Genomic DNA, 18,236 nt, shown 5'->3' on the forward strand with positions numbered 1-18,236 from the left:
TCTGCCCCCTCTCCAGCACCTCCATGTCCTTCCTACCCTGCAGTGCCCAAAGCTGCACACAGAACACCATTCTTCTTGCAGGATTTACAGCACAGCATTTCTCTGTCTTTCCCTCTTCTCCGGACATGCCTCGACAGGGCTGTAACCTCAGCTACTCCTCCTTGCCGTTCAGCACCAGCTGCGGTCTCTTGGCTCTGTGTTCAGCACTCGGGCACCAGTCCTGCCGGCTGGTCTGGAAACCGGGCTCTTGTGACCGAAGGCGGGATGTCCTTCGTGTTTTGTCATGTGCTGCGCTTGGCATTAACAATCATACAGGTTTTACCGTACAACTCGTGCCTGCGCGCTCCCGCCCGCCGCTCCCGCCCGCCGCTCCCGCATCCCGCTCCCGCCCGTGGCCCCGCAGCCCGCGCGCAGCGCCCGGTGACGAAACGCCTCTTCATGACGTCACGGCGAGCGGCGGCGGCGCCGGGCGCGCCCGGAGCGATGCGGAGCCCGGAGCGATGCGGGGCCCGGAGCGATGCGGGGCCCGGAGCGATGCGGTGCTCGCTGCTCGGGGCTCCCCGCAGGAACGCACCCCAGCCCGCAGCAGCTCCCGGCGCCCAAGTGCCGCTGCTGCGAGTGGCACGTGGGGACTGACCTGGCTTTGGTGCCACAATGTCCCAGACCCTTCCCTACCCAAGGTGGGCCTTCCCGCAGCCTGCTTGAGTAATTACTAACCTGCTCATATTTCACACAAGTGAGAGCCGGCGTTGTCTAAGGAAGTACTTGCTGCTCAAAGGAGGTAGTCCTGAAAAATTCTGAATTCTATCATACTTCGAAAAAAATCAGGACAGGGGATCTTTATTCTAAGGAATGGTTCAGAAGTTGTCTTCTGTGCTTTCTACTGACTTGATGTGTCTTCAGGAAGTGATCCAGGCCAGAATTATTGCAAGATGCAACTGGATGGTTTTATTTTAATTTGTTCTCAAGCTTTGTCCCTTCTTTACAGTTCACGTTAGATGTCACATAAATGTAGCTCAGTATGCTTTTATGACATTAATGAAATAATACTTGATGTGTTTACATATGGCAGTAAAATTTAAAGCTTCCAAGACTTTGAGCAGACACGACTTTGTGATTAACAAATATTGAACATTTAAAATGAAGTAATGTTTGTAAAACACAGGAATCAAACAAACTGAAAACACACTTGAAAATACTTTAATTCAAGCATTACATCATCTTCCTTCTTAGATAATTCAAAGGTTCCCATATAGGTGTTTAGGAAAAAAACGCTGGGTTTAAGATGTTTTCAGTTACTACTGGAGCGGGTATTAAATAAATAAATAAAAGTAATAATTTTATGAAGGGGTTGCCACTCTTGATGCCTTGCACTGCACTGAAAAGGATTCTGCTCTCTGGATCACAAATTCAGGACCTACACACTAAATTTTACTATGTTCGTTTACTGCAGCAGCTTCAGTAACTTGCATGACATAAATCACTGCAGAAAATTCAAGTTGCTCTCCATTTATAAAATGAAGGTTCATTAACAAATGCTAAAATATTTTGTTGTTAACAATTTAAAAAGAAAGCAACCTGTAAAACATTTATAACTGCTAAAAAAAAAAAATAATTTCAGAACAGTTCAGCCTAGAATACAGAGGTTAACTTTAAGGAATGAGCTGTATTTTGTAATATAACATTCTTATTGTGTTTACTTACTAATTTATTCATTTCAGCAGTAAGCATAATGGATCCTGGTGCCTGACATAAAAGAGAGTATTCTAGGTTAGTAATGCAATAAACTGTGCAGTATACAGTTTTTATTGTAGTAAAAGTGATCAGAGGAATAATTAGCAATAAATATGACAGAGTAGTAAGGCTTAGAGAAGATAAAAGGGAAAGTCAGATGCTGTATTTCCTGTTTCTGTGAGAAATGCTAGAAATGCTGGATACACCCAACAGACAGCTCTGTTGTCACTTCTTATGTCAATAGTTTTGAACCTCTAAGTTTGAGTGGTTCGGGCTTTGGCAGAACCTTGCCAGCTTTCATACCCCTCTCTTCCCAAGTACTCGGTAGCCACAGACCACTGGGTGGAGGCCATGCTTTGAATTTTCCCTTCCAGGCTTGGTAAAACCCCGTTGACAAGACATTGGAAATCAATTTCTCCCAAGAAAGGAGATGTGAAGAGAGGCAGTGAGGAAATTATTCAAGGGAGTGGAGAAAGGTAAGCAAGCTTTGTAACAGCAAGCTGCATTAACTAGTTATTTTAATCAAGAGCTGACTCTAATACTGTACCCAAGTTGCTCCAGTCATTTAGCAGAAATGTCCTTGAAAACCTTTGTCTTGGCTTCATTCACTCTGCCCATCCTCTTTCTGGAACTTCTTCTGTTCTTCAACTGCTACAAAGCAGGAGATCACAGATCATTAGCAGCTTTTGAATACAGAAGATGCACACAGAGTCTGTCTTCAGAGGCATTTCACATGCACAGACTCTCCAGTGTCAGGCAAGTCTGGAGAACAGCAAATGTTCTGGTGAATTCCTGACTGGGTTTCCTCAGCTGGACAGTTTCAGACAATGCCTCCCCAGGCTGTGTTCTACATGAGCTATTTAGTTCAGATAAGCAGTGTAGTTTTGAGGCAAATCTCCCAATTGTCCCAACTTATTGCATCTTACTTGATTCACAAAGAGATTTAAAATCACTGGAACTGAATTTTGGATCCAGCTAACTGGAAGACATGATCTAGGAGTGCATCTGATGTGCTCTAACCACTTACCAGGGGGTGTTCCATTTAGCCCAAAGCAAAAACCCCTCCAAAATACTTATCAGGTATTGAATCCAATCATTTCACTCTGTAAATCCAACAGTACTGGTCCACATTACTTCCTGATTTTAACATTCCCTCAGAGTACCGGTGTATTCAGTCTCAGTTAGATCATGCATAGTAAAATCCATGCTGCTTGTCTAAAATTAAACTTCTAAAAGACTGAAATGAGATAAATATATTTCCATATATACCATCATACCAAGGGCTGCTGTGCTGATAAATCAACTAAGGAATACAGAGATGCTACGTATACACAAACCATACAAATAATAGATAAATAAGACATGAACAGAAAATTGACTGCTCAGTAATTAAAGTGTCACACCACATTCAGAAATATGACCTATGGAACAGAACCCTATATAAAAGGGAATAGAAAGTGCAGGCTTGAGTGCTGATGGTTAGAAGCCCTGCAGCCACACAATCCAGTGGCATGGTGTGCTTGAAACTAGATTTTGAGCAGAAGTAACATACAAACATCTTCATCAAATACTTAAAGTTATAAATTATACTTATGCCTTTGACTCAACTACTCTTGAAGTACAGGAGGAAAAAAACAACCCACTGGATTATATGGCTGTGGGGCTTCCAAATATCAGCACTCAAGTCTGCACTTACTGAAGTGAAAAATCAGTAGCCCATGCACCAAGTCAAAGCTACTTAATGTTTCCCTTTGGTAAACACCTGGGGTTATGCCCGTATAAAGCCTACACAACATTACAGTCAGCTTCTTTTGTATCAGTTGATATATATGCCAAAAAATAACTCTTACCTGGCTAGCCTACTATCAAAGTGTTTGATAATAAGTAAAAAAGTCAACACCTTCAAGTGTCACAAACAAGCAATTATGAACCAGGTACCAAGACAATAATGGTGCAAAAAATATTTGGGACACCTTACTTTGATCTGTTATGCAAAATAAAATGTTATCCAAAATCCAGCTTCCAGAAAATTGCTTTTTGTTTTGGTAGTTCTGTTAACATTTCATACCTAAAAAGTAATTCGTAGCTAAATCAAATTAACTATTTGCCTTGAGTTATTTTAATAAAACCCTAAATAACACTGCTTTATGACACTGAAGCAATAATACTCAAAGCGTGTCTTCTATGCACTGCAGATCATTTACAAAACGAATGTTTTTGCTTTAAGAAACAGCCGGAGTTGAGAGCATTTGCAGGCAGGTTTTAAGTAACTCACCAACACAGCACACACCACTGTCTCTCACACGGTGCGTGGCAGTGAAGTTCACACCTGTATGAAAACCAAGCTGCGGGAGGCAGCGCCGCGGGGCCTGGTACCCCCAGAACTTAAGTTGCTGCTTTCCTGGGCGCCAAACACACACTAAAACGGGCCACAGACTTTTCTGCCGACAGGGAAAAGGTGGTTGAGACGGCGCTGGGAGCCCCGAGCGCTGCTGCGCAGGCGAGCCCCGCGGCGCGGGGCCGGCGCTGGGCGAGCTCCCGGGCCGCGGAGGCGAAGCGGGTCCGCTCCCTCCGGCCGGGCGGGGGTGACAGCCCCGCCGGGCCGCCCGCAGCCGCAGCCCGGCCGCGGCTCCCGCCCCCGCAGCGGGGCCGCTCCGGCCCAGCGCCCGCCTCCCCGCGGGCTCAGGGGCGGCCTGCGGGGCCCCGCCCCGCCGGGCAGCTCCGGGAACCGCAGCGCGCCGGACGGGCCGCGCCGAGATGTCTGCGCTCCGGGCCGCCAGGGTGAGCGCCGGGCCGGGCCGGGCCGGGCCGGGCCGCGCCGGGCGGCGGCAGCGGCTGCCGGAGAAGAGGCCCGGCGAGGCGGGCCGGGCGGGCCGGGCGGGCCGGGGCGCTGCTGGCGGGCGGGGCGGGGGCTCGGCGGGGGCTCCGGGGCCGGGAGGGGCCGCAGCCGAGGGCGCGGGGCGAAGGGCCGGGGGCTCCGGCGGGCACGGAGCGCGGGCAGGCCCGGCGCCCCGGCCGGGACAGCGGGAGGGCCGCGGGGCTGCCGCGGCGGGCAGGGCTGGGTTCCGCTTGTTGCTCGGCTCGTCCTCGCCTCCTGTTGCTGCCCGTCAGCTCACGGCCCTGCTCCGCAAGGTCAGAACGGGTACTGCCCGTGTCCCGCGGCCAAAGGCCGGGCTGCCGGCTCCTCCCGCTCCCACCGCAGCGGGCAGACATCAGAGCTTATCCCAGGTGGTTTATTCCCGTGAGCATACCCAGCTGTACTACCTAGGCTCATTGTTTTACATCTGTGAGATGGAGAAGAGCTGCTTTTCTGAAGTACTGACGTGCTATAGTGACCCAGCGATAAGCTCCTGACTTGCAAGGAGAAAGTAGAAATTCCTCAAAGCTCGGGCAGTTTAGCATTTGCAGAAGCCTTTTTCTGGTGTCCCCGTTCAGAGTCATTAACGATCCTGGGGTAGCTGCAGGGCCCTCGGGGCTGCCTGGCCGCAGGGTTCTGTCACCCCGAAGGGACATGGCTTGCCCTCCTGCCCAGAGTGTTGCTGTGACACTGCAGGTGAGGGGACAAGTCTCTATCTGAAGCCAGTTGGTGTTTTATAGATCAAAAGTAGTGCTTTTGGCACGGAAAGACAACAGTTAGTTAAATGCCTGCCATGGGGCATTGCTATTTCAGGCTCAGCCTCCTGCCACGTTACCCCAGGAGCAAACTGCTCTTGACAACTCTTAATTTTTGTCCTAAGCTGTGTGAGGGAGAGTCAAGTTTGTAACCAAAGCTTGTTGTCCTGTCTTCTGGTGTGATGTGCAGCTTTTCAAACAAGTTGAATAGTTCTTTTGGCATTAAGGTAATAAAACTTGCATCACTTTCATGTGTATCCTTGTCGCACCCCTTTCCTGACTGCAGATGATTCCAGTGTTAGTCTTGCCAGTATAACAATTGCAGTTCTGCTTGTGACAGCACTTGGCCTGTGGTGCAAGGAAGTGCAGTAGAAGTTGCATCTGAGCATCACCAGCAGCAGCTTTTCACTGAACCCAACTTCCTGGAGCCAAGCAATAGGGGAGCTGGCAGAGCAGGCAGATGGTCATCCAGATTGTTACCTGCAGCAGGTGTTGACCTTGCATACTGCTCGGGTACAAAACCCACACTAGATGTGAGCTCTCTGCTACAAATCTGGCAGCTTCTTTCATGCAGGGTGTCACTTTTATCATTAGTTTTAATTCAGTGCTTTTTCTAGTGTAGGCAGAACTTTCTGGTGGCAAAGGTATTTATGACTCTACCAAAGGCTGGTCCTTAAAAGTAAATAAATAAATAAAAACAATAATCTGGCTTTTTTTCAACTTCATATTGCTTTTTTCCAGGTAAAATAAGGTATAAAGCATTCTGAAGGATCATGGTCTTTCTAGGTGTTTGTTGGTATTGTTTTGTTTTTCTGTTTCACAAACGGTATCACAAAACTAAACGATACCATTTTGTAATGTTAGAGGCTTGTGAAAGCTTGAAGTTAATAGCATATTGCTTACTAAGGAATGAGATCCTGAACTATTCATTAACTGACTTCAGGGTTCATTATTCAGTGATGTCACAGCTACCCCCTTCCCTGCCTAGCAGTGTTCTCTTTGCATTTCTTCAGCTTCATGGCTGTTTTAAGTATCCTCTGAAAATACTTTATTCACTGTGTCAATACCTATTTTTGCCTGTTTTCTTCGTGCTTCTTGTGGTGTGACTTTGTAACTATCTCTGCATAGCATTCTTATTTTTTAAGAGCACAGTTATCTACCAGAATTTTTATCTTGAAGTTACTTGTTGCCTCCTCAGCTACGTAACTTTCTGTAACGTCATCATCTTCTAGAGTTTCCAGTAAAATATCAGTGACGTTTGTGCACTATTATGATTAATTCATTTTTTGATGTGACTAAATAATAGACTGGTCTGATAATGCCTCTTTTTTTTCTCTGATGTGGGTCTTTCTAGAAATTTACCTAATTGAATATTTTTAACTTTTTCCCAAACATTTGGAGAATTCATAACTATTGAAGGATGAAAGAGACTAAACCAATCTTTTAAAATCCAACTCAGACATGTTTTTGCACTGTATTAAGGCGTTTTGAAAATAGCTGTAACAATAATATTTGTGGGCACTAAACATAAAAAGCAAAGAAAACACAATTAAAAGGAAGTAATTTGTGATTAATATTCGAAGTATAAATAAACTTCAGATGGTCTGCTGAGTTCTGGCTTGTTTGGAGTATAATGACAGTAATCACTAAGTGTCTGTGGCTGCAGCTTATTGAAAGAAAGCTGCTGTGAGTCTGGGGCATTACCACAATATTACAGTGGTTAATGGGTAGGTTGTTGTTAAAGTCTTGCTAAACGTGCCTGTAGGTAAACATTGGGTAGATACTCACTAGTAGGCAAGAAAATCCGGTTTGAAAGGACGTTGTGAAGAGGTGGTTGCTGGTCTCTTCTCTAGTAACTGGTGGTAGAAGAAGAGGAAATGGCCTCAAGCTGCTCCAGGGGAGGTTTAGACTAGACATCAAGGAGAACTTGGTCACTGGAAGGGTTGTCAGGCATTGGGACAGGCTGCCCAGGGAAGTGGTTGACTCACCATCCCTGGATGTGTTCACAAGTCCTCTAGATGTGGCACTTGGGGACGTGGCTCAGCGTTGGACTGCATGGTTGGACCCAATGATCTTGAAGGTCTTTTCCGACTGAAGTGATTCTGTGATTCTGTGATGTGTTTATGTATGAAAAATCTTTATTGCTATGTCTCCGTGATCATAAATCTTAACGATGCTTAATTATTTTTAAATGAGGGTTTGCACAACACTTGGGCGTGGCTCCGGCAGCAGCCAAGGCTCCTGGGGCAGCTCATGGGCACTGCCTGCTCTGGAACAAAACCCACAGTAGCCAGAGTTCTTTTGTCACTGTGGTACCTGTATTGCACTTGATGTGATATTACTTCTGAAGAGGGATTCTACATGTCAAGTTGTGCTGCAGCCAGGCTGGTAGCTTGAGGAGGCTTGAGCTGTAAAGATCTTACACTTCTTGTTCTTTTTCCCTTCAGCAGGTGCTTCACAGCATTGCAAGGCATGGGTGGAGGTCACATTCTAGTAAACCTGCTCAAAACTTACATGTAAGCAAACCTGGAGCTGGCTTTAGCTTTGGTAAGTTTTTGAAAGAAATACAGCAATTAAGGGCAAATTGCAGAGCTTAAAAAATTAAAATTCTATATTACAGTTCAACATGAATGTAAAATGAAAGGGTTTGTTCTAAATAGATTTCTGTTATTTTTTGGAAATGTTTGAAAACCAAAATTACTTTCCTCCTCAGCTCAGCTAAGTCAGGTGTATGTGTAGTGTTTATAGGATTTAATTCTGTTTTAAACTCCTGTCTGTCTTAAGCTTATTTATTGCGGTAGTGTCTTAAATTAGAGTAAATTATCTCACGTTGCCATTCACGATGCTGAAGTTACTAGATGTAGTCATAGTTGAAACTGGTTACAAAGAAATGTTACAAAGCAATTCCTCCTCATGTACTATGTACACAAAGCACGTTTTTCAGCAGCTGGATGTAGGAAACTGAATAGCCAGGATCTTCACACCACGCCTGCCTCCTTCTCTTCCTCCATTTGACTAGCCCAGCATTCTTTGTCTTTCTTTTGGTAAGAGATTTACAGAGTCCTCCCTGCTCTGTCTTCAGCAATTGGTGGATAATTCTGTCAGAAGAAAGTGCATTGTAGGTGTTGGTGAGAGCACAAGGCAGGTTTTCTCCCAGGCGGAAGCAGAAGCTGAGCTTTTTTGTTTCCTGGAGAGGCCCAGGAAAAGGTGGTTTGGGCTGTACTGGAAGGACACTCTAGTCTCCTCTTTTCTTACATTCTGACAACTGGCAAAATTGAAAATAGTAGAGAATTTGTGACACTTTTTTTTTTTTTTTTTTGATAGAACTTACTGAGGAACAGAAAGAGTTTCAAGCTACTGCTCGTAAATTTGCTCTGGAGGAAATTATTCCTGTTGCTGCACAATATGACAAAACTGGAGAGGTAAATCTACCATAGTGTAAGGAAAAAAAACCAAAAAACAACTTACATCTTAACCTGCATATAATTTGCAATGTTGTTTGTCATGAAGCAAAAGGTGATTTTTCTTTGTCCATTTCAGTATCCTGTTCCACTTATAAAACGGGCTTGGGAACTTGGTCTTATGAATTCACACATACCAGAAAGCTGTGGTAAGGAAACAGTCTCTTTAATCTGTAAAATGGAACAAAGAAAAGGCATTAGATGAGATTTATATGTGTAATTATGGATTCTGTGTAAAATAAACAGTTGCATACTTGAACGATCTAAATTTAATCAGTAGGCAGGTTGGCACATACAAGTGCTAACTATGTGTGGATGTAATCAGGAGACAAATTAGACAGATTATGATTTAGTAATTTACGACCAGATTTTCCTACCATGATTACAACTGCCTGATGTTCCCCTGGTGCACCATGTCTGCTGATTAGGCAGCGAAATTAAAAGGTCATATTTTGTTCTAGTCTCTGACACGGACCGGAGCAATTAAAAAGTTCATTCCAGAAGGACAGTTTTTCAGCTTAGATTAGGAGCAGTGCAGCACTGCTTTGCCACTGTTTAGGTGTGAGAGTAACCATGGGAAAAAGTTAAAATATTTTCTTTTTTGCATTTATACTACCTGAAAAAGAAGTTAGGGAAGTGTCTGTAGCAGACCCCTTTTTTGGAAGACTAATCAGAGGGTATTTCTTGTATCAAAAATATAATAAATGAGGTTAAGGTACAAAGAGACAAAAGGAGCAATTACAAGGACTGGATTTATTCAGCTACGTATTCTAGAGAAACTAAAGGCTGAAATAGCTGGGCCACTGCAGTGTATAATCACTTGGTTATTAAATGAAAAATTACAAATGGCAAATCGGACACCAGTGCTTTAAAAGGTCTCCAAGGGAGATCTGTGAAAATATATACTGGTAAGCCTGGCATACCATGTAAGTTAAGAGCAAGTGAGATGAAGTGCAGAAATAGTGGAGACAGATAAACGTGATATGCTAGAGAAGTGTTTTTGTGAAAGGAGGATGTGCCTAATAAAATAACTGTATTTCCCTGAAGTAGCTCAAAGTGTGAACAAGGGATGCCTGCTTGATATAGAATGTTTGAACTCACAAAATGAGTTCTAAAAATCATCAGGTTTCATAGTGGAAAAACTGAGCAGCACAGCCTTGCTGGGTCTTGTGCTATCTGGAATATCTATAAATAAACTGGAAAAGGGGTCAATACTGAGGTGAGAGAGTTTACTGATAAAACTAAGTTATTGAGCCTAGAAAAGATGAGGCTGGTGCAAAGAGCAGCAGGAGAAGGACATGAAACTGAGTCACTGCTAAAACAGCAAATTCAATTAAAAAGGGAAAAAGTGATGCATGTGTGAAGGGAACGAAGCAATCCAAATTTCACAGAGAGATGGTATCTTCTGAAATGGATGCTGACTCTCAAAAAAGATTTTTTGGGTTTATTATATATTGTTCTGTGAATGTCAGCATAATGCTCAGAAGTGGTCAAAACCATAACACTTAAGGTCGGAAGGGACCTTTAAGGGAATGAAGAAAAAAGCAGAAATCATAATTATGCTGCTGCCTGGATCCAAATTTTACCTGCCTCTTTAATTCATGATGTAGTCGCATCCTTCCACCTCAAAAGACTATTGTGGAAAAGGCAAAGGCTCCTAAAAGGATGACAAAGATTAAAAAAGATGTATCTTCTGTGTGAGATGTAGCTTCTGTATGAGAAATTACTAAAATGTTAATGTCATAGGGAGTGTGGAAAGGGATTGATAGCTCACTGTCCTTTTCAATATAACTAGAAGGCATCAAATTAAGTCAGCAGATGGCAGGTTCAAAATAAAGGAAAGGAGATGGTTCGACACACAGTGTGTAGTTAATTTGTGAAAGTCATTGCCCCTGCATTATATTAATGCTAAAATTTTGCATAGGTTCAAAAAAGAGACTGGGCAAATTAATATGAGAAGTATCTGTCAAGGGTTAGCATAACAAAGATACCAAAGAGGTATGTCTGTGGTTGAGGAAGTCACTGGAATGCTCAGAAAAATATCTTTGAGGAGATAAAACGATAAAACTGCATTGATATTCACTGTATTTGTGTGTAGTTCCTGAGGTGTTGGCTCCTGTCAGAAACAGGATAGTTGTCTGACTAATACAGACACTTGTCACCCCTCCCCCAAGTGCTGTGGGAGCTCAGGAACCCCTCTGCTTGCCAAGAACTTTTAGTTCTCAAAACACAAAGTAGTAACAAGGTTCCAGTGGTACATTCTTGCCACTTGGTGCAACTGGTCCCACATTAATCACACAAGAACCCTGGAACTCTGATAGGTAGTTTTCAAATCACCTGTTACTCTTCTGACAAAACTATGTAAAAAGCTTGGATGAAAATGTTTAATCAGACACAGTGCACAATCACATTTATCTGAGGAATGTGTTTTTGTTAATTAATTCTGTAAATCACTAATATGTTACCATTTCAACCCATTTTATGTAGGTGGCCTTGGCCTTGGCAGTTTTGAAGCGTGCCTTATTACAGAAGAGTTAGCTTATGGGTGCACAGGGGTTCAAACTGCCATTGAAGCAAATTCCCTAGGGGTAAGCGCTATCTTTTCCTATGTCCCTTAGACTAGAATCTGGGCACTTTAAAAAGTTGGATAATTAGGCTGAATATTTTCTTTCAGCAAATGCCAGTAATCATTGCGGGAAATGAGCAGCAGCAGAAAAAATACCTGGGAAGAATGGTGGAGCAGCCACTGATGTGTGTAAGTATAACTGCTACACTCTGGAATGTTCCTAAACCATATTAATTGTGTTACTCCTTTTTGTGTTTGTGTGTGTTTCCTCTTTTTCCAGAAAACATTGACGTGTATTTGCAACCCAACCAGTTTTCTTTTGTAACTAAACAGTGGCATTTAATGAAAGGCAGGGAATGGCTAATGAGATACATGCAATAAGCAAATAGAAGATGTTACCTGCAAAATGATCCCCATCCCAAGTCACTTACCAAAAATTAACACCTTTTATTTCCCTTTCAAGAGGAGTTGTAGGCACTGAAGAAAAAGATGAGGTTTGCACAGGGAGAAACTCAGCTTGGATGGGGATTAAACTCTACTTGTCATCTTAAATGTTATGTAGGCAGTACTTGTTACGTAGAAAGAAGTAAAGATTCACATGCTATGCACTGGTCAACAACTAAGCCTCATAAACTGAAGGACACAGTAAACACAAGATTTTACCCAGTGCTCTTACTTTCAGATTTTAAAGATCCTCAGCTTAAGTAACAACTTAAGGGTGACAAAGTGGTTCTGTTTGATTAAAAGACAAGCTTATGTATTATTATGAATTTATAAAGAAAATTAACTCATGTATATTTGCATTCCTTCCCAGGCAGCTGTTTGATGTGGGGCTTTTTTGTTTGGGTTGTTTTGGTGGTTTGTTTTTTATTTAATGTTTTGAATTTTACAATGCAATTCACTTAAACCTTTTACAGATCATTTTGATGCACATAGTCTGCAGTCATTTCTGCTTGCCTAAAAATAGAACTTTTATGCCTTAAGATTTTGCATTTTATTTTCCTTAAGGCTTACTGTGTAACAGAGCCTGGAGCAGGCTCTGATGTGGCTGGAATAAAAACAAAGGCTGAGAAGAAAGGAGATGAATATGTTATTAACGGTCAGAAGATGTGGATCACCAACGGTGGGAAAGCAAACTGGTGTGTTCACTCGTGTTGCACTTTCTGCTCTTAAAGTGACTTCCCAAAGTTAAAGTTCTTTAAAGTGTTCTGAGTGTTCATTGTGTTTCAACACAGTCCCCTTTAGCCTCTGCCCAGTTAATCAGGATAGGATGTAAGAACACGGTCTCAGTGCTGTGCAAGGAGGAGGGGTGAGGACAGGACAGCTCTTCACTCAGGAGGGTTTCTAGAATCTTGCTCCTATTAAACAGAATTAATTCTGCTGTTTCTTCAGGGCAGGACAGCAACAGCATGATTTAACTGGCAAAGTACTCAAGAGGCTTGTATTACTGCCCTGCTTTGTAGTTGTGGTGATTGAGCTCAGATGCTTCTGAGTCTACTAGGAACACCTCTCACTTCTAGTGGAGGTCAACACACGATAGATTGTGGGGCTACATCTTATTTTTTCTGAAGTGAAGACATTTTCCAGCTGTCAAAGAATCCAGATATTGCTGTGGTGTCTATGAGCAAACTTGAATGTAAACCTCTTCCATCATGTCTTGTGCCACACTGATTCACAGCACACAAATTCTTCCCAATTCCAGTGGAAAAACTGTATACATTTATCTAAAAGCTGAATTTCCTAGTTGTTTCCTTGTTCAAGGCAGATCCACCAAAGACAACTACCAGATATCTTTTGACATTGCTGAACACCATAATTGTGATTAACAACTGTTCAATTTCTAAGATAAATGATTATTTACAACTTATACTTAGAAGTGCAAGATTAAGATCTTTGACATTAGGTGATAGCCTAACACCTGGCATGCAAGAATCTATTTCCTAAGCATTAATTGTTATGTACGTGCTTTGAATAGGTTTCTTTGGTACTGTGGGTGAAGCTGATAATGTCCCAGAGCCTTACAGTGCGTGGAAACAGTGGAGAATCTTTGCCTGTTGACCTGAAGTAATTTAATTAAATGTCATGAATCTTGGATCTTTGAAACTTTTATCTCTTGCTGCCTCTCCGTTTGTTTTAGGGAGGGGCAGGGAAAAAGGGTTGTTGCCTTGCAGGCAGAAGGGGTCACAGGGCAGAAACACACATTCAGACATGGAGACAGCAGCTTACCAAGTATCTGGGTGTAGCTGTGAGGATAAACTGCATCCCTCTCCTCTGTTTGCCACTAGGTATTTCCTGCTGGCTCGTACCGATCCAGACCCCAAGGCTCCTGCCAGCAAAGCCTTCACTGGATTCATCGTGGAAGCGGATAGCCCTGGCATCCAGATTGGAAGAAAGGTGAAGGCTGTACCTCTTGCTTGACAAGCCAGGAATGACTGTTCAGTTCTCAACCAGTAATGCAACGAGTGGGCATTGCAGGAAAGGGCTGTGACGCCACGGCACGTTTTCTTGTGCTCACGTGCACTGATCTTTTCATTTTTACAGCGCACGGAAACCGTTCCTGGTGCGTCACCACGATGTTGTTAGTTCAGATGAGGAGCTATTGAGAGTGACCTTAAGCAAGATGCCTTTGGGCAGCTGCAAAAGAATCTTTGAGAACAACTCCAATGACAGGCCCCAGTACATGAGATGTAGAGTGTCTTGAAAGCATCAGAGGCAAGTGGGACAGTTATGGCCATAAATACACAGACAGCGAGCTTCAATTTTAGCTACTGCTGGTTGAGGAAGAGGCCTTGGAGACACTGGTGCTAGTTCTTTATTAAAACAGAAAAAGTACTATTTTTAGTAGCATATAAAACTAGATGCTGAACATTAGGAAAGGAATCAAGAAAGCTTGAAAAGCTCATTTATTTATTCACTTGTACACCTGCACTGCACGCACATTAGAGTATTTGCTTTTTCTACTCCCATCTTAAAGTACAGTTGAACTAGAGAAAGAGAACAGGACTGGTTACAGCTGCAGAACTGATTTCATCTCAGGAGAAAGTAAACTGCCCTGCTGAGGCAAAGGAATGGCGTGCTGGTCTGCAAGGGCAAAATTAGTGTTTGCCACATATATGGTGATTTTCAGGTGAAGTGCTTTGGGGAAAAAAACATAATTTATGCTTTGAGTAAACTAAAGAGTGTAAATATGCTGAACCTGTGAATAATCCAATGTAGTTGGACCTCTGTACGTTTCCCTTTCCAGGAAATTAATATGGGCCAGCGCTGCTCAGATACAAGAGGTATTGTCTTTGAAGATGTGAGAGTCCCCAAAGAAAACGTATTAATAGCTGAGGGAGCTGGCTTTAAAATCGCCATGGGAGCTTTTGATAAGACCAGACCACCTGTAAGTATCAGAAATAACTCACAGAAAAGATAGCTGGAACTTCTGATTTTTCACCCTGTGCTGTGTTCACTTCAGGTAGCAGCTGGTGCTGTTGGATTAGCAAAAAGAGCACTTGATGAAGCTACTAGATACGCTTTGGAGAGAAAAACCTTTGGGAAAGCCATTGTTGAAGTAAGTGGAGGGTGTTACGTGGGGGGGAGAGAGACAGAACAGAAGGAAAAGCTGTGTTTTCACACCACATGTTCTACTGCTGATCTTTTAAGGTTATTTCTTGGGGTTTTTTTTCTATTTTTTTCTTAATTTTTAAATCATGTCTGCGATTTTTGGTTTTCCAGGGATGTACATCATCACTATTTAAGTAAACTTAACTATGTGGTAACTTCAGGAATTTTCCTGTAATTTATCAGTGATAATAGTAAAAGCAGACAGAAAAGTCTGCCCAAAATCCTGAAATTTGTGTACTATCAGGGCATCCTTTAGTTCTCCAGTGCTAATAAACAGGGATTCTGTGGCGAGGAGGAAGCCTGAAGGGTTAGTGGGCAGAGTTAACGTGGTTTATTCCATCACCCACAGCACCAGGCAGTGTCTTTCCTGCTTGCTGAGATGGCCATGAAGGTGGAGCTGGCCAGGATGGCTTACCAGAGAGCTGCCTGGGAGGTCGACGCTGGTCGCAGGAACACCTACTATGCCTCCATTGCAAAGGCCTTTGCTGGGGACATTGCAAACCAAGTAGCTACAGATGCAGTACAGATTTTTGGAGGAAATGGATTTAATACTGAATATCCTGTAGAAAAACTCATGAGAGATGCTAAAATCTACCAGGTAAGTAAAAGAGAGATGTGATCTTTATAATAATCTGTATATTTTATGTAAAGCAAACTAATGGTTGTGTATTTCAAATAATGATGTACACAAGCGAAAAGAAAAAAAAAAAAGCTTTTAGAACCATAGCAGTAATCCTTCAATTTAAAGGAGAAGTAATTCAAATCAGGCCAATTCTTGCATGCAAAAGTCATTGCACTGGAACAACAACTCAATCCACATATGAGAAATACATTCTGTTTTTTCTTCTTTTTTTTCCCTAATGTAGTAACTCTTTTAAATTCTTTGACTCTTTAATTTGGGAGCTTTTGAACTCTTAGGAAAAAAACACAGTAGAAAAAAACCAATCAGAATCTCAATGCTTGCTCTGGTAATCTCTAAGCAGAGATGGTTAATGGATAATCCTGTTCTGGAAAAACTGTCAGTGATAGAAATTGTGTGACCTTCCATATGTATCCTAGGATGGTGCCTACCTATAGTTTAGCTTTCCTTTCAGCCTCAACACTAAAACAGCTTCTTCAACTTTTTCCTCATCCGCTGTGGGGTTTTGTTGTTTGTTTCAGGTTGTTCTTTTCTCCTGTTTCCAGCCTGTTCATCATTTGTTGCTGTGCTCTAAACCTTCTGTTAGGAACTTTGGTATCATAAGCTGTGATCTCAACCATACATTGGTTGAGATCTCCTAAGTATTGAGTGTCATGGAATGATTCTCTGGCATATGTTGTGTTAACCCAAGTGTGACACAACCTGCAGACATTGGCCTGTAACAATTAAACACACTTAAATGTTCCCCTGTTTAGCCCATAGTCACCTGTAATCACCAGGGTTTTTTTTTGCAGTGTTACTGCCAAAAAGTTACTCCATGTCATGTCGTAATTCCTCTATTACCATATGCTACAGTTCTTTACTCAGCAAGAATGTTTTGTGTTCAGCAAAGCCAGTCATGTTTATTGACATAATGACGTGGTGTGTGTGTCATGAATGGTGATTAGATAAAACATATCAAAATAGATTGTATCAAGAGCTGTGTGCAGACCATGACCCGTGGTGTTAGTCAGCTGTAACAGCTGAGAGGTGACATGCTGGGGGGGAGGGAGGACATCCAGAGGGAGCTTGGCAGGCTTGAGGAGTGGGCCCATGCCAACAGATTGAAGTTCATCAAAGCCAACTTGCAAGGTCCGGCCCAAGGGTCGGGGCAGTCCCAGGCACAAGACAAGGCTGGGCAGAGAAAGGATTGAGAGAAGTCCTGAGGAGAAGGACCTGGGGTGTTGGTTGATGAAAAGCTCAAGGTGAGCCAGCTATGTGTGCTGGCAGCCCAGACAGTCAGCTGTGTCCTGGGCCCCATCAAAAGCAGTGTGCCCAGCAGGTCAAGGGACACTGACTCTCCCCTATACTCTGCTGAGACCCCCCTGCAGGGCTGGGTCCAGCTCTGGAGCCCCCAACACAGGAAGGACACGGAGCTGTTGGAGGGAGTCCAGAGAGATGATCCCAGGGCTGGAGCAGCTCTGCTCTGGAGACAGGCTGGGAGAGCTGGGGTGTTCAGCCTGGAGAAGGGAGGGCTCCAGGGAGACCTTAGAGCACCTTCCAGTGCCTGAAGGGGCTGCAGGAAAGCTGGGGAGGGACTTGGGACAAGGGCAGAGAGGGATGGGGTGAGGGAGAAGGGTTTCCAGCTGGGAGACCTTGGGAAGGCTGGTCAAGGAAAATACACTTTCAGCACAAGCCTCCCCCTCCCCTCCCCCTACCGTTTATTAACTCCTACTTTGCAAAACCTAAATGATGGCTTTTCTTCCTCGGGTGTTTTCCTTCATGCACCATGTCTGTTTGTGGTCACGAGAACTGTATTGAGAGAAGAGCACCCTAGTTTCCCGAGAGACCAAGACTGTCTGGGGATCTGTTGTGCAATTTATTGCACTTCGCCCGCTGCACTTCAGCTGTCACACTGGGATTTTCCCACTGCTCTCTGGCTGGCTGCGCATCCTAATCCACAACGGGCCAGTGCCATGAAGGTTTAAAAGTGTGTATCGTGTTAAAACCTTTTGAAAAACTAAGTGGCTAACGTGGTTGCAATTCTTCTTTTCAGATTTATGAGGGAACTGCTCAGATTCAAAGGATGATCGTAGCTCGGGAACACATTGGCAAGTTTAAGTCTTAAATGAGTCACGTGTGTCTGGTTCTGCTGTCCTGTTCCGAATTCTCGTGGAAGAGGATGTTGGTGCATTTCTCAACTGAAGTAAGAAGGCATGGGGAAAAAAACTTTTTTTGTTGTTCTGTACGTTATTAAGCACGACTTCTGCTCTCCCTGTCCACTCCCTCACTTCATTCTTGACTCACAAAGCTGGTGTTTTCTGAACCTTCTGAATTCCAAAGGGATTGGTGGTTCAAATACAGAAGGGGCAGGAAATGAGAACTTCAGGATGCAGTGTTTTCTCACAATGAAATTAGGTGATCAGAGTGTTGTTTCTGACTGCATTCTAATAAAATTGTTCTTGAGAAGTGTGGTTGGTTTGTATTCACTTAGCTGGTCCCATCAGCTACCTTGGGTCTGGTGCCCAGTGTCTAAGGAGCTGTGCTTCATTCCCCGGGCCTGCTCTGCTGTGCTCTGCATCTGAGGCTGGAGGTGCTGCCCAACAGGAACCACATCAGCTTGAGAGGCTGTGGC

At 43.5% G+C, this 18,236-nt stretch overlaps 1 protein-coding gene across 2 annotated transcripts; it reads left to right on the top strand.

The window, feature by feature from the left end:
• The first annotated feature begins 4,401 nt into the window (after positions 1 to 4,401).
• Positions 4,402 to 18,070, top strand: ACADM (acyl-CoA dehydrogenase medium chain). Of its 2 annotated transcripts, none has more exons than XM_051625730.1 (12): positions 4,402 to 4,515; positions 7,794 to 7,893; positions 8,671 to 8,768; positions 8,887 to 8,956; positions 11,295 to 11,395; positions 11,482 to 11,562; positions 12,382 to 12,512; positions 13,659 to 13,767; positions 14,618 to 14,758; positions 14,834 to 14,929; positions 15,332 to 15,580; positions 17,658 to 18,070. In XM_051625730.1, the coding sequence occupies exons 1-12, from the start codon at positions 4,492 to 4,494 to the stop codon at positions 17,727 to 17,729; spliced, it is 1,272 nt and encodes a 423-aa protein (XP_051481690.1). In that variant the 5' UTR covers positions 4,402 to 4,491; the 3' UTR covers positions 17,730 to 18,070. The 2 variants fall into 2 exon arrangements, with proteins under 2 accessions (XP_051481690.1, XP_051481691.1); XM_051625731.1 differs by having other exon boundaries at positions 4,415 to 4,515; positions 7,797 to 7,893.
• Positions 18,071 to 18,236: the final 166 nt, after the last annotated feature.

The sequence above is a fragment of the Apus apus genome, chromosome 7, assembly GCF_020740795.1.
Source record: "Apus apus isolate bApuApu2 chromosome 7, bApuApu2.pri.cur, whole genome shotgun sequence".
NCBI classification, from domain to species: Eukaryota; Metazoa; Chordata; class Aves; order Apodiformes; family Apodidae; genus Apus; species Apus apus.

Bases quoted from the DNA above. Each gene is read 5' to 3' on its own strand.
- ACADM (XM_051625730.1), top strand. From the start codon at position 4,492: ATGTCTGCGCTCCGGGCCGCCAGG. The intron at 14,930-15,331 runs GTAAGTGGAGGG...CATCACCCACAG, and splicing joins TTGGGAAAGCCATTGTTGAA to CACCAGGCAGTGTCTTTCCT. The intron at 15,581-17,657 runs GTAAGTAAAAGA...TCTTCTTTTCAG, and splicing joins GAGATGCTAAAATCTACCAG to ATTTATGAGGGAACTGCTCA.